This window comes from Papio anubis, chromosome 8 (genome assembly GCF_008728515.1).
Source record: "Papio anubis isolate 15944 chromosome 8, Panubis1.0, whole genome shotgun sequence".
Lineage (NCBI taxonomy): Eukaryota > Metazoa > Chordata > Mammalia > Primates > Cercopithecidae > Papio > Papio anubis.
Genome location: NC_044983.1, coordinates 37,999,776 through 38,013,620, shown reverse-complemented (window position 1 = coordinate 38,013,620; position 13,845 = coordinate 37,999,776). Strand labels below are relative to the sequence as shown.

Sequence of the window (13,845 nt, the reverse complement as noted above, 5' to 3'; positions counted from 1 at the left end):
ATATGAATGCGATGTCAGTGATGTGTATGTGTGTGCACAGACGTAGATATAGATCAACCTATAGTATATATCCCTAAGTATAGAGAATTTTTGTGTGATAACTTTTCAAGCATGATATACCTTTCTAGCCATCGATGTGGTGTGGAATATAAAAGTTTAAAAACTTCATCACATTTTGGAAACAACCTTATAAAAATATAAGTGAAATTAATTAAGAAAACATCTTACACTGCTTCATGATTCATGATGCATGTAGCTCTCAGACAGAAACACTGAGTGATGTCATCATATGTTAATCCTACATTAAGGCCAAGCAGTTGAGCTATAATAACCGAAAATCCCTCCAAATCTATTGCATCTGGATACTAAAATAAAGACATTAAAGAGAAAACTATTATGTATGAAAACAAAAGCAAGTAATAACTTGAAATATTTTTACTCCTATCTTATTTTCTATTTTAATACTTTTTATATCGCACATACTTCACAAAAATTATTTTGGTATGCCATTTATTTATCTGCCATAATTTACTGATTAAGAAGCATGAAACAAGTAATCAAACTATGATAGTCTCTGATTTTAAATTTTGCATGCCAAAATTCTAGAGCTTTGAACAGGTGGTATTTCGGATACAATAAAACACATTTATTCCACTTTCTCATTAAATCAGTTCATCCAATGAATAGGTATCAATTCAGAGTACTCATGTGTCAGGCATTATGATAGATGGTAGGAATATAATGGCATGTATGAAAGAAAAGGACTTTGTTCACATCTATAGCTTATATTATAGAAAGACAGACAATTAACAGTTATCTGCAATAAACTTTCTATATAAAAATAGACTGTTACACATCCTTTTAAGTAAATAAAGTACTACAGTAGAAAATTTTATGGAGGGGTATAAAATAAGGCAGTTAACTATGGTAGTTAGAAAATCTTCTTTGTGAATTTTATATTTAGGCTGAGATATAAAGTATGGGAAATGACCCAACATTATGTATATGTATAGGGGGCTTGAATGGGGACCTACCGGAAAGTTATGTATAATGATTAAAGTGAAGAAATAACAGGTCAGAAGCCAGAGATTCAGACACAATCACAGTGAAGAAATTTGGGCCGGGGCAGTGGCTTAGGCCTGTAATCCCAGCATTTTGGGAAGCCAAGGCGGGAGGATTGCTTGAGGCCAGGAATTCAAGACCAGCCTGGGCAACATAGTGAGACTCCGTCTCTACAAAAAAAAAAAAAAAAAAAAAAGTAAAATAGCCAGCAAGGTGATGCACACTTGCAGTCCCAGTTATTCGGGAAAAGGCAAGAGAACGACTTAAGCCCAAGAGTTTGGGGTTGCAGTGAGCTGACTGCACCACTGTACGCCAGCCTGGGCTACAGAGTGAGACCCTGTCTCAAAGACCAAAAAAAACAAAAAATAAATTTGAAGTGAGAAGATATTTAAAAATGCTTGCTAACGGTGTGGACTTGAAGTGTTTTTCATATTATTTATCTTTGCTATTTATTTAAATCATGATATATTTCTTAACTCTTTAAGCATTACAAACAAAAATCTGAGAACATATCTAATTTTTCTGTATCAATTTAAATGTGTAACTAGAACATTTGTGTAATGCACAGCTAAAAGAAAAAAAAATTCTTTACATGTTTGTTTGTATGTGACTGAAAACATAGAATTGGCAGATGAAAAAATAAACTAATAAGTATCCCTTCCTATTATCCTGTAATAAATATGTTTAAAAGTTACAGCGTCAGAATTTGAAAGAAGTTAAAGCCAGAACAGAATATGAGGAATGATATCTAGGCTGACCATCATGTTTTGGGGCAAAATATAAAAACCAAAAGCTAGACTTCTGATACCAGGTCAGAGAGGGAAATATGGTCTTGTACTTCCAGTATAAATAGTGCTCGTATAAAAAGAAGATATTTAGATACTGTGACAGAGACACAGGAAGAACTTCATGTGAACAGAAAGGCAAATATTGGGGTAATGCATCCATAAGCCAAGAAACGCCAAAGACTTCTGGCAAACCACCAGAAGCTAGGGCAAAGGCAGAGAAGAGATTGTTTTCCACAGTCCTTAAGAGAAGCCACTTTGTTCATGTTGATTTCAGAATTCCATTTTATCCAGAACTGTGAAGCAATACATTTCTGTTGATTAAGTGCTCAGTTTGCAGTATTTTGTTATGGCAGCCCTGGAAATCTAATACAGATCCCCTAATATATCATAACCCAAAGTAATATATCTTAAAAGTGCCCAGGAATGGGGAAGACACATTACATAGTGAGGAAAAGGTAAGAATTACAGCAAAATTGTCATCAGAACAGTGCAAAAGAGTAAACAGGAAGAATATCTCCTTAAAAGTGGCACTAGATAAGGATGCCCTCTCTCACCACTCCTATTCAACATACTCTTGAAAGTTCTAGTAAGGCAATCAGGCAAGAGAAAGAAGGAATCCAAAGAGGAAGTCAAACTATCCCTGTTTGCAGATAACATGATACTATCTCTAGAAACCCCACAATCTCATCCCAAATGCTTCTTAAACTGATAAACAATTTCAGCAAAGTCTTAGAATACAAAAGCATATGCAAAAATCACTAGTATTCCTATACATCAATAACAGCCAAGTCAAGAGTCAAGTCATAAATGGACTCACATTCACAACTGTCATGAAAAGAAAAAAAAATACCTAGGATACAGCTAACTAGGGAGGTGAAAGATCTCTACAAGGAGAACCACAAACCACTGTTCAAAGAAATCAGAGATGATAAAAACAAATGGAAAAACATCCCATGCTCATGGACAGAAAGAATCAATATTGTTAAAATGGTCACGCTGCCCAAAGCAGTTTATAGATTCAGTACTATTTCTGTTAAACTACCATTTATGTTCTTCACAGAACTAGAGAAAAGTATCTTAAAATTCATATGGAACCATAAAAGGACTGAATAGAAAGGCAATTGTAAGAAAAGAACAAACAAACAAAAATCAAAAACAACAAAAAAAACAAAGCTGAAGGCATAATGGTTGCTACCTGACTTCAAACTATACTACAGGGCTACAGTAACCAAAACAGCATGGTACTGATAGAAAAACAGACATCTAGATGAACGGAACAGAATAGAGATCCCAGAAATAATACCACAGGCCTACAACTATCTGACCTTCAACAAACCTAACAAAAACTAGCAAAGGGGAAAGAATTCTCTATTTAATAAATGGTGCTGAGATAACTAACTAGACATAAACAGAAGAATGAAATAGGGCCCCTTCCTTACACCATATACAAAAACTAACTCAAGATGGATTAAAGACTTAAATGTAAAACCCAAAACTATAAAATCCCTGGAAGACAGAATGGTACTAGGTAATACCATTCAGGACATAGGCAGGGGCAAAGATTTCATTATGAAGATGCCACAGCAATTGCAACAAAACCAAAAACTGACAAATGGGATCTAATTAAACTAAAGTTTCATTCATTAACTAGGAATGGATTAACAGGAAAAGGATTGCCTATTTAATAAATGGTGCTGGGAGAACTGGCTAGCCATATGCAGAAGAATGAACAAACTAAAGTTTCTTACTCTGCACAGCATAAGAAACTCTCAATAGAGTAAACAATCTACAGAATGGAAGAACATGTTTGCCAACTATGCATCTGACAAAGGTTTAATATCTAGCATCTGTAGGGAACTTAAGGAAATTTACTAGAAGACAAAAACTAACAACTCCATAAAAATTGGGCAAAGGACATGAACAGGCATTTTGCAAAAGAATAAATACATGTGACCAACAATCACATGAGAAAAAGCTCAACATCACTCATCATTAGAGAAATGCAAATAAAAATCACAGTGAGACACCATCTCACACTAGTAAGAGTGGCTATTACTAAAATGTCAAAAAATAGCAGATGCTGGCAAGGTTGTGGAGAAAGAGGAACACTTATACACTGTTGGTGGGAGTGTAAATTAGTTCAGCCATTGTGGAAAACAATATGGTGTTTCCTCAAAGACCCAAAGACAGAAATACCTTTAGACCCAGTAATTTCATTACTGGGTATATACCCAAAGGAATATAAATCATTCTAAATACTATGCAGCCCATAAAAAGGAATGAGATTATGTCCTTTGCAGGGACATGGATGGAGCTGGAGGTCACTATCCTTAGCAAACTAACACAGGAACAGAAAACCAAATACCACATGTTCTCACTTATAAGTGGGAACTAAATGATGAGAACATGTGGACACCTAGAATGGTGAGAACACATGGACACCTAGAACACATGGACACCTAGACACATGGGACAACACACACTGAAGCCTATCAGAGGATGGAGGGTAGGAGGAGGTAGAGGATCAGAAAGAATAACTAATGGGTACTAGGCTTAATACCTGGGTGTTGAAATAATCTGTACAACAAAATATATAACAAAGCTACAGTAACCAAAACAGCATGGTACTAGTACAATAACAGACATACAGACCAATAGAACAAAGTAGAGAACCCAGAAACAAGACCACACACCTACAACCATCTGATCTAACAAAAACAAGCAATGGGAAAAGGATTGCCTATTTAATAAATGGTGCTGGGAGAACTGGCTAGCCATATGCAGAAGAATGAAACTGGACCCCTTCCTTACACCATATACAAAAATTAACTCAAATAAAATAAAATAAAATAAAAAACCCTGAAAGAGAAGCTTCGCAGTACCATTCAGGACATAGGCATGGGCAATGGTTTCATGAAAAAGATGCCAAAAGCAATTGCAACAAAATTGACAAATGGGATCTAATTAAGCTAAATAACTTTTGCACAGCAAAAAAAAAAAAGATCAACAGAGTAAACAGACAACCTACAGAATGGGAGAAAATTTTCTCGATCTACTCATCTGACAAAGGTCTACTATCCAGCATCTACAAGGAACATAAACAAATTTACAAGAAAAAAAAAAAAACATTATAAAGTGGACGAAGGACAAGAACAGACATTCCTCATAAAAAAATATATGTGGCCAACAAACATGGAAAAAAGCTCAACATCACTGGTCATTAGAGAAATGTAAATTGAAACCACAATGAGATAGCATCTTACATCAGTCAGAATGGCTATTATTAAAAAGTCAATAAACAACAGATGCTGCTGAGGTTATGAAGAAAAAGGAATGGTTTTATCCTGTTCATGGGAGTGTAAATTAGTTCAACCATTGTGGAAGACAGTGTGGCAATTCCTCAACGACTTAGAGGCAGAAATACCATTTGACTCATGAATTCCATTACTGACTATATACCCGAAGGAATATAAATCATTCTGTAATAAAGACACATGCACACATTTGTTTATGCAGCACTAGTCACAATAGCAAAGACATAGAATCAACCTAAATGGCCATCAAGATAGACTGGATAAAAAAAATGTGGTACATATACATCATGTAATACTATGCAGCCATAAAAGAATGAGATTATGTCCTTTGCAGGGACATGGATGAAGCTGGAAGCCATTATCCTCAGCAAACTAAGGCAGGAACAAAAAATCAAATACCACATATTCTCACTTACAAGTGGGACCTGAATAATGAGAACACATGGACACATGGGGGGAACAACACACACTGGAGCCTATTGGAGGTTGGAGGAGTGGGAGGTGGGAAAAGATCAGGAAGAACAGCTAAAGGATGCTGGGCTTAATACCTAGGTGATGGAGTGATATGTGCAGCTAACCAGCATGGCACACTTTTAACTAGGTAACAAACCTGCACATCCTGTACATGTACCCTTGAATTTAAAAGTTGGAATTTTAAAAAAATTAAAATTTTTTCTATCATATAACTTTCACACAATTTACTTCCCATTTTTGTCAGTAAATTATAAGAGCTCATTTCTACCAAAATGAGCAAAATATGAAAGAGGGATACATACAATACAAAGGAAACCAGATTGAAAATTCTCAAACCCTGTCTATGCATCAAGTCTAATATAGATTGGTAAAAGAGACAATTTCTCCAGACTGTCTCCAAGAAAGGAAAAAGAAATTTCTGAAACAAGGAGAAAACTAGAAGCAATGTATAATTTTATTAAGCAATTGTTGTGCAAATCAGTATAATGCACTTATTAAATTTATTAAGAATGAAAAGGCACACAATAAAGGCAATTTAATCTTAGTTCATTGCTTGGCTCATTAGGGAGTACGACACAATTCAAATGAAGTATATAATTACAGAGGGGGAATAAAGGAGTCGAAATACGGATATGATGAACTATTGGGATGTTACATTCTAACTTCAATAATAGGAAGTCAATAATAGGAAGTCAATACTCACATTTGAATAGTGAGGGCATATTTTTTAGAAATACATAGTAAAAGAATAAATAAACTATTCCTACCCATAAAAACATAAATGATTGTTACAGGCATAATATTAAGCAAAATAGAGCAGACAAGAATACACACTGTTCTGGTTACATAAACTTCAAAAAGAAGTAAAATTAAACAAGGGTGATGGGATTGCGGTTTCCTTTGGTACAAATAGTAGGTGGGAGGACGCATGATTCACAAGCACCTTCTGAAGTGTTGATAATATTTTATTTCTTGATCTTTGTGATGTTTACACCTATGTATAAACTTGATTAAAATTAATTGTGCTATATACTTTGACTTGTGGAATTTTATCTATATGCTATATTTTGTACTTCAATAAAACTTTTCTTTAAAAAGAAATTAACATGGAGTTATATGGTTACAAAGATGAAATTTTTTAATTGAGAAAGATGATTTAGGGGTTATAGATTATGCAGGAAACATTTTTATCAATATACAAATTTTCACTATCCCAAACCAATATATATCATTTATGCATACATATATTTATTATAATAGCATAAAGTATGTGTAAAATTGCAAGCACAAATTCATGATTTTTGCTATTTACTGAACTTGGAGGAAATATGCAGGAGGCTTTAACATTGCTCTAATGCTTTATTTATTTAAAAATGTAAAGCAAATGTTCACGTCCATTATGACCAGTTGGTGAGTGGTTATACTAACGTTTGTTCACATAATATTCTTTGTGTTTGAACTTTATAAATAAATAAGCTTTCTGAGATTCTATTAATTTTGTCCCAACAAAATAATAATGAATATACATATTCAGAAAAGATCAAGTGATTATACACTATTTACTTAAATTAATACTTATAAAATATAATATACAGCTTAAAAATAGTGATGTAACAAAGAATAAAAATTACGTACCATAGCAATACCTGCGTCATAGCTTTCATTGCATATGGTGCCTGGAAATGTTGCTCCCACATATTTAGGATGTTTCCTGTAACTACATTATTATAATTTTTTTATTAACATAGTTATGCAAAACAATTTGTAAACTTATTTATTAAATTAAACCTTCTTTACATAAAATTTTAAAAATGACTTTGCAAATATATAAAGCTTCAAACTAGGTAATATCTAATAAACTATACAAAATACTAAAATCATTGACTTTAATCAATTCACTTTAACACCAATGTAATTTCCTTTTGCATCTCCTAAAATGGATATAATTTTATTAGCTCAAATTTAACTTCATTTGGTTACCAAAAGTTAAAGAGAAAATAATTTTTAATTTGTGGAAGAGGCAATCTTACCACTCCTAAAGATAAGCATTTTAACATATTAAATAGTTAAAAGAAAAAACCCAAATCCCTCCTAGTAAAAAGTAGACATGAAATGTATTAATTTATCATGGATAATTTTAACTGAATAGTCTCCGTTTTTACATCATTCATAAACTAAGGATTATATGTTTTCTGTAGTAAAGTCAATATCGTAGAAGTTCATGAAATGCAGGTTTTTGAAATAATACTTATACTCCAAACTATTCTAATACAAAATTGATTATTGTTACTTTTATTATATCTTTAAGTACACCAGTACCTCCATGGCAAAGGCTACTAATTTTTAAACACTTTCAAAGGGGCTTACGAAAAGTTGACGAACACAATAAATTCACTAAATTACCAATTTAAAATAATTATTTATGCAGATATCTTTATTAATGTAGAACATTGTGCTTACACAAGTAAGTATGCTATGTCATGGGGCCGTAGGATGAGATAGTCCCGTTTCCATGCCAAAAATCTTTGTAATATATCATCAGCATCCCCACTGGTGGAAATCTGGTTTTCATTTGACCACAGTTCCAAGGAAGACAGTATAACAGTCAATCTGAACTGGGTAAACATCTAAAAATAAATTTATTATACATTTTTAAAGTAACAAGTTATTACATTTAGAAGATACACTAAAAAATAAAGAAAATGTTCCAGTATTTTGAGTATTGAACTAACAAAAAGTATTTAAGTTATTCATTGGCCAAGATAGAACCGAAATTATATTAAAGAAACTTTCATGAAAATGGAAATGTGAAAAAGTAAAAACTTACAGTGTTGACAAGCCCAATAACCTGGACAATTTTTTGTGTTACAGCCATCATTTCAGATCCCATATAATCATACTGAAAAAGAAATTTTATTTTTCATAAAAGTATTATTTTGAATCATGTGAATGAAATATTTAGGCATTGTATTAGGTATTATAAGTAATCTAGAGCTGTTTTAAAGTACATGGGAGAATGTGTGTAGATTTGAGCGAATTCTACGCTATTTTATATAAGGGACTTAAGTTTCTATGGATTATATATTATGTATATACATATATATAAAATACACACACACCCAGAAATATTATTAAGCCTTGAAAATGGTCCTGTCATTTGTGAAAACATGGATGAGTCTGGAGGACATTATGCTAAGTGAAATAAGCCATATACAGAAAAGAAAATCTACATGATCTCACTTACATGTGGCATCTAAACAAAACAAAACAAATATATTCAAATACATAGAAACAAAGTGAAAAGGTGGTTATCAACGGGCAGAGGGCAGAGTGTGGGAAGAAATGTGGAAATGGCATTCATAGGATACAAAGTGTGGGTTATGTAGAATAAATAAATCTAGAGACTTAATGTACAATGTGAGAACTACAGTTAAACAATATTGCTTTATATACTGAAAATTTGCTAAGAGAGTAGATTTTAGGTACTTTTACCACAAAAATGTAACACTATGTATACAAAAACATGATGTATACATCTTAAACATATATACTTTTAAAAAGAATAAAAGGTTAGAGAGAAGATATAAATTGCCAATATCAGGAATGAAAGAAGATTACAATATCAAAGGATGATAATAAAGTATGAAAATACTGATGTCACTTACTACATTTTCATAAATTTGAAAATATTACTTAAAATGGCATTTGCCAAAATGGCCAAAGGCAAAGTTCAAACAATATATAATCATGTAACTATTAAAGTGGATTCTATAACTTTAAACCTTCCCATAAAGAAATATCAGGTTGAGAGGACTGTAAGGGTTAATTGTTGGGCAGGTGCAGTGGCTCATGCCTATAACCCCAGCTCTTTGGGAGACTGAGGCGTGGACAACATGGTGAGACTTCGTCTCTATAAAAATTTTTTAAAAATTATCCAGGCATTGTGGTTCATGCCTGTAGTCCCAGCTACTTGGAAGAATGAGGCAGGAGGATTGGTTGAGGCCAGGAGTTCAAGATTGAGGTGAGCTATGATTTTGTCACTGCACTCCATGCTGCATGACAGAGTGAGGCCCTGTCTCTCTCTCTCTCTCTCTCTCTCTCTCTCTCTCTCTCAAAAAAGTTAATGGTTACAGATATTTAAGTGATAAGTAAAGAATAAGTAAAGGCATTTGTACAAAAATCATTCATTCAGAATGTAGGAAAAGGGCAGACATTGTAATTTGTTTTATGAAACCAACACTACTTTAACAACAGCTTAACAAGAAAAGGTCTTTTTTGGATATTCTCGTCAGACATAAAATGGATATCAATGTCGCCACAAGAAAATTCAGGCAAGTCCAAACTGAGAAGCATTTCTACAAAATAACTGGCATGTATTCTCCAATCGTGCCAAGGTACATGAAAGACAAAGATCATAGTAATGCCACGGATTGGAGTAGAAAAAAGAGACATGTCAACTTAATGGAATGTACGATCTTATAATTGAGGACTGAATTAGGAAAAAGACATGTGTGGGGAAAATGTCAAAATTTTTATAATGGTTGATAATAATGTAGAAACATTAACTTTTAAGTTTTGATTACCATATTATGATTATAATAAGAGGTTAACTTAGGAGAAGTTGTGAAAAGAATCGCTTTACTGTTTCTTAACTTTCATGTAAGTCTAAAGTTCTTTCAAAATAATAAGTTTAAAATAGTAAAATGCAGCTAAAAAGCAAAGAGGGATATCCCACCAATATCACTGGTGAACATTAGAAATGCTGATACTACAAATATACCAATATCTAAAAGATAAAAAGAATGTGTTACAAATTCATTCTAAGAAATTTGAAAATTTAGATCATTTTAAAAAATTAACTTGAAAACCTATGCCTTTTTGCCTGCTAAAAAGAATAACACACACTGGGTATTATAAAAAAGAGAAATCTATTTCTTCACATTTCTGGGAGTGGAGAAGTCCAAGAACAAGTTGCTAGCATCTGGCCTGGTGAGGGCCTTCTTGCTATATCCTCACATGGCAGAAGGCAGAAGAGCAAGCTACACAGTGCTTATATAAGGGCCTTAATCTCATCCACAAGGGAAGAAGTTCCTCATGCACTAATCACCTCTAAATGGTCCCATTCCTTAATACCATCACCGTAGCCATTAAGTTTTAATACCTGAATTTTGGAAGGAACACATTCAAACCCTAATATTCCATCCCTAGTTTCCCAAAATTCATGTCGTTCTCACGTACAAAATACCTTCATGCCATCCAAATAGTCCTAAAAAATCCTAACTTGTTCTATCATCAGTTTTTAAGACTAATTTCAAAATCTCACCTAAACATTATATGAGTAAGACTCAAGGCAAGATTTATCCTGAGGCAAATTAATTTCCAGCTGTGAGTCTATGAAATCGAACAAGTTATATGCTTCCAAGATACAACTGTGGGACAGGCATAGGACAGACATTCCCATTTCAGGAAGAAAAAAAAGAGTCAAGAAGAAGGGAACAACAGGTCCCAAACCAATGCAAAATCCAACAGAGCAAACAATATTAAATTTTAGGGCCTGCAAATGATCTTCTTTGACTCCATGACCCACCCATGAGACACACCGGGGTGGGATTTGAGCCCCAAAGGCTTTGCTGTGTGCAGCCCATGCTTCAGCTCTCACACATTGAAAATGCATGCACACCGCTTTCCCAGGCTGTCGTTCCTTCCTGGTGGCTCTATAGTTCTGCGGTGTTGTGGGTGGTCCAGCACCTATGTCTCTAGACATTGCCTTAGTGGGATCTCTCTGAGGCATCCTTTGAAATAGAGGTGGAGGTAGCCATGCCCCCACAGCTCTTGCACTCTGTGAGCCTGGAGAGTTAGCACCAGGTGGACACAGCCAAGGTTCACAGTCTGTACCCTTTGAAGTCACAGTCTGAGATGCACCTGGGCCCAGCTGAGCTACAGCCAGGGCAGCAGAGAAGTGCCTGGCTGTGATGCAAGGATCTTAGACCTGAGGTGGCCCTGGTGTGTAAGTCTCAAGGTCCTGTAAGCATTCTGGCTTCTCTCTTTAACTTGTCTTGCTTACAAATCCCTAGCACTCTGGGCTTGTAATAGGAAGGCAGCCTTGAAGATCTCCAAAATGTCTTTGGGGTTATTCTCCTCTTGTGTTGATAAATAGCAGCTGACTTCCTCTATCCACACCAATTTTCTTTAAAGGTCACTTGACACACTCTTGCTATTCTACCATACATACTTACCCCACCCCCACTCCTGCCTCCACCGTTTTTTTTTTGTTGTTGTTTGGTTTTTTGTTGTTGTTGTTGTTTGTTTTTACAGGGCCAGGCTGCGAGTTTTTCAAATTTTTACATTCTTCTTCCCTTTTAATTATAAAATCTATATTTAAACCATTTATCTTGTCTCAAATTTTACTATAAATAAGTAGAAAAAGCCATGCAGCATCCTGAACACCTTGCTGCTTAGATTTCTTTTGCCAAATACCTGAGTTCATCATTCTTAAGTTCTGTCTTCCATAAAGTTCAACGGCATGGGCTTAACTCAGCCAAGTGATTGGCCACTTTATAACAAGAGTGGTCTTTCTCCCAGTTTCCGGTACCTTGGACTTCACTTCCATCTGAGCTCTCGTAAGAATAGCCTTTACTGTCCATATTTCTACCAGCATTCTGTTCATGACCACTTAAGTAATTTCTAAAAACTGTTCATAACCACTGATCTCTAAAAAGATTCACAACTTCCCTAATTCCCTTCTCTTCCTCTGAGCACTCATCAGAATCACCCTTCATACTCCATTCGCAGTAATACAAGCTTTTTCCATTATTTACTTCAAAACAGCTCCTGCTTCAACCCATTGCCAGGTACCAAAATTACTTCCACATTTTTAGACACTTGCTATGGCAACACCCACTCCTGATACCAACTTCTGTGTTGGTCCATTTGTGCTGCTATGACAGAATATGACAGATTGGGTAGTTTGTAAAGAACACAAATTTATTGTTCATAGTCCTAGAGGCTGAGAAGTCCGCGATCAAGGCACCACAAACTGGTCTGGTGAGGACCTTTTTGCTATGTCCTCATAGGGAGGAAAGCAGAAAGGCAAGCTACAGAATGCCGCATGAAGTCTGTTTTATAGGAGACTTAATCCCATACATGAGGGAAGAATCTTTCGTGGCAGAATTGCCTCATTCCTTAAAGCCATAACATTGGCCATTACGTTTTAATACATGAATTATGAAGGGAACACATTCAAACCATAGCAATCTAACTTGTAGAAAGTAAAACAAGTTTAAAGAAAATCTAAACTTCCCTATGTATATCATATGTAAAGAAATTTAATGTGTACTTTAAAATATTTACCCAAAGAAAACTTAAGGTCTACAGGGTTTCAGAGTAAATTCTTTCAACTATATGTGGAAGGAGTCATACTCATAACATCTAAATTCTCAAAGAGACTATAAGAAGAAGAAAATTTGTTAACTTATTTGATGAGGCTAGGATAATCTTGATAACAAGAAGAAGGGAGGGAGGGAGGGGAACAAAGGGAGAGAGTGAATGAAAGAGGGGTAGAGGAAGAAAAGGGAAGACAGAGGGGAGGGGAGGAAAAGAGAGGAGAGGAAGAAAATAGGGAGACAATGGAGGAAGGGAAAGGAGGAGGAAGAGAGAAAAGAGAGAAGACAGGAAGGCAAGAAGGAAAGTTCTTTCTTGAAAGCATACTTAGTTCCTTTTTGAAAGACCTCTTGAAAGCATACTTACCAAAGCTTTTTCCACTATAATGTATATTTCCAGATATTGGGGTAATAGTTTTGAAAGATTTTTTTTCTGGAAAGAAACAACAACACGGATTTATAAAATGTTAACATGTATTGAATTTAACAGAAAAAAAAATGGCATGTAAAGACAGCAAAAAATTGCATATAAAATTTTCATGAGGACTTAAATATAAAAATTAATTCCAATGTAGAAAATTCTACTTCAAAACATATTTCAAGCTTAAAATATTTACAATGAACCTGCTAGAGTAATGCAAGGGTCTAGTCTCTGTTAATGCTGAATGAGGAGGAAAAAACATAAACATAAAGATACACCTTCTGCTGTCTTCATCTCCTGACAAATCTACACTTTGAACATTTTTCACTGACTGTCTTATGAAGGACTAAGCAACACTAACTGTGGCATACTGAAAATTGTCCATTCATAGAGATATAGGAAATATT

The 13,845-nt window shown here is 34.5% G+C and overlaps 1 protein-coding gene across 8 annotated transcripts in view; it reads right to left on the bottom strand.

Annotated features, from left to right (window-relative positions):
- The window catches only part of ADAM18 (ADAM metallopeptidase domain 18), a 148,603-nt gene that overhangs the window by 88,321 nt on the left and 46,437 nt on the right, over positions 1-13,845 (bottom strand). For all 8 annotated transcript variants that reach the window (XM_021942253.2, XM_021942254.2, XM_021942247.2 and 5 more), the window contains 5 exons: positions 13,385-13,450; positions 8,466-8,537; positions 8,099-8,265; positions 7,274-7,355; positions 229-365 (listed from right to left, as the gene is read on the bottom strand). In XM_021942253.2, the coding sequence (XP_021797945.1) occupies positions 229-365; positions 7,274-7,355; positions 8,099-8,265; positions 8,466-8,537; positions 13,385-13,450 (524 nt within the window). The remainder of the gene's footprint in view (positions 1-228; positions 366-7,273; positions 7,356-8,098; positions 8,266-8,465; positions 8,538-13,384; positions 13,451-13,845) is intronic.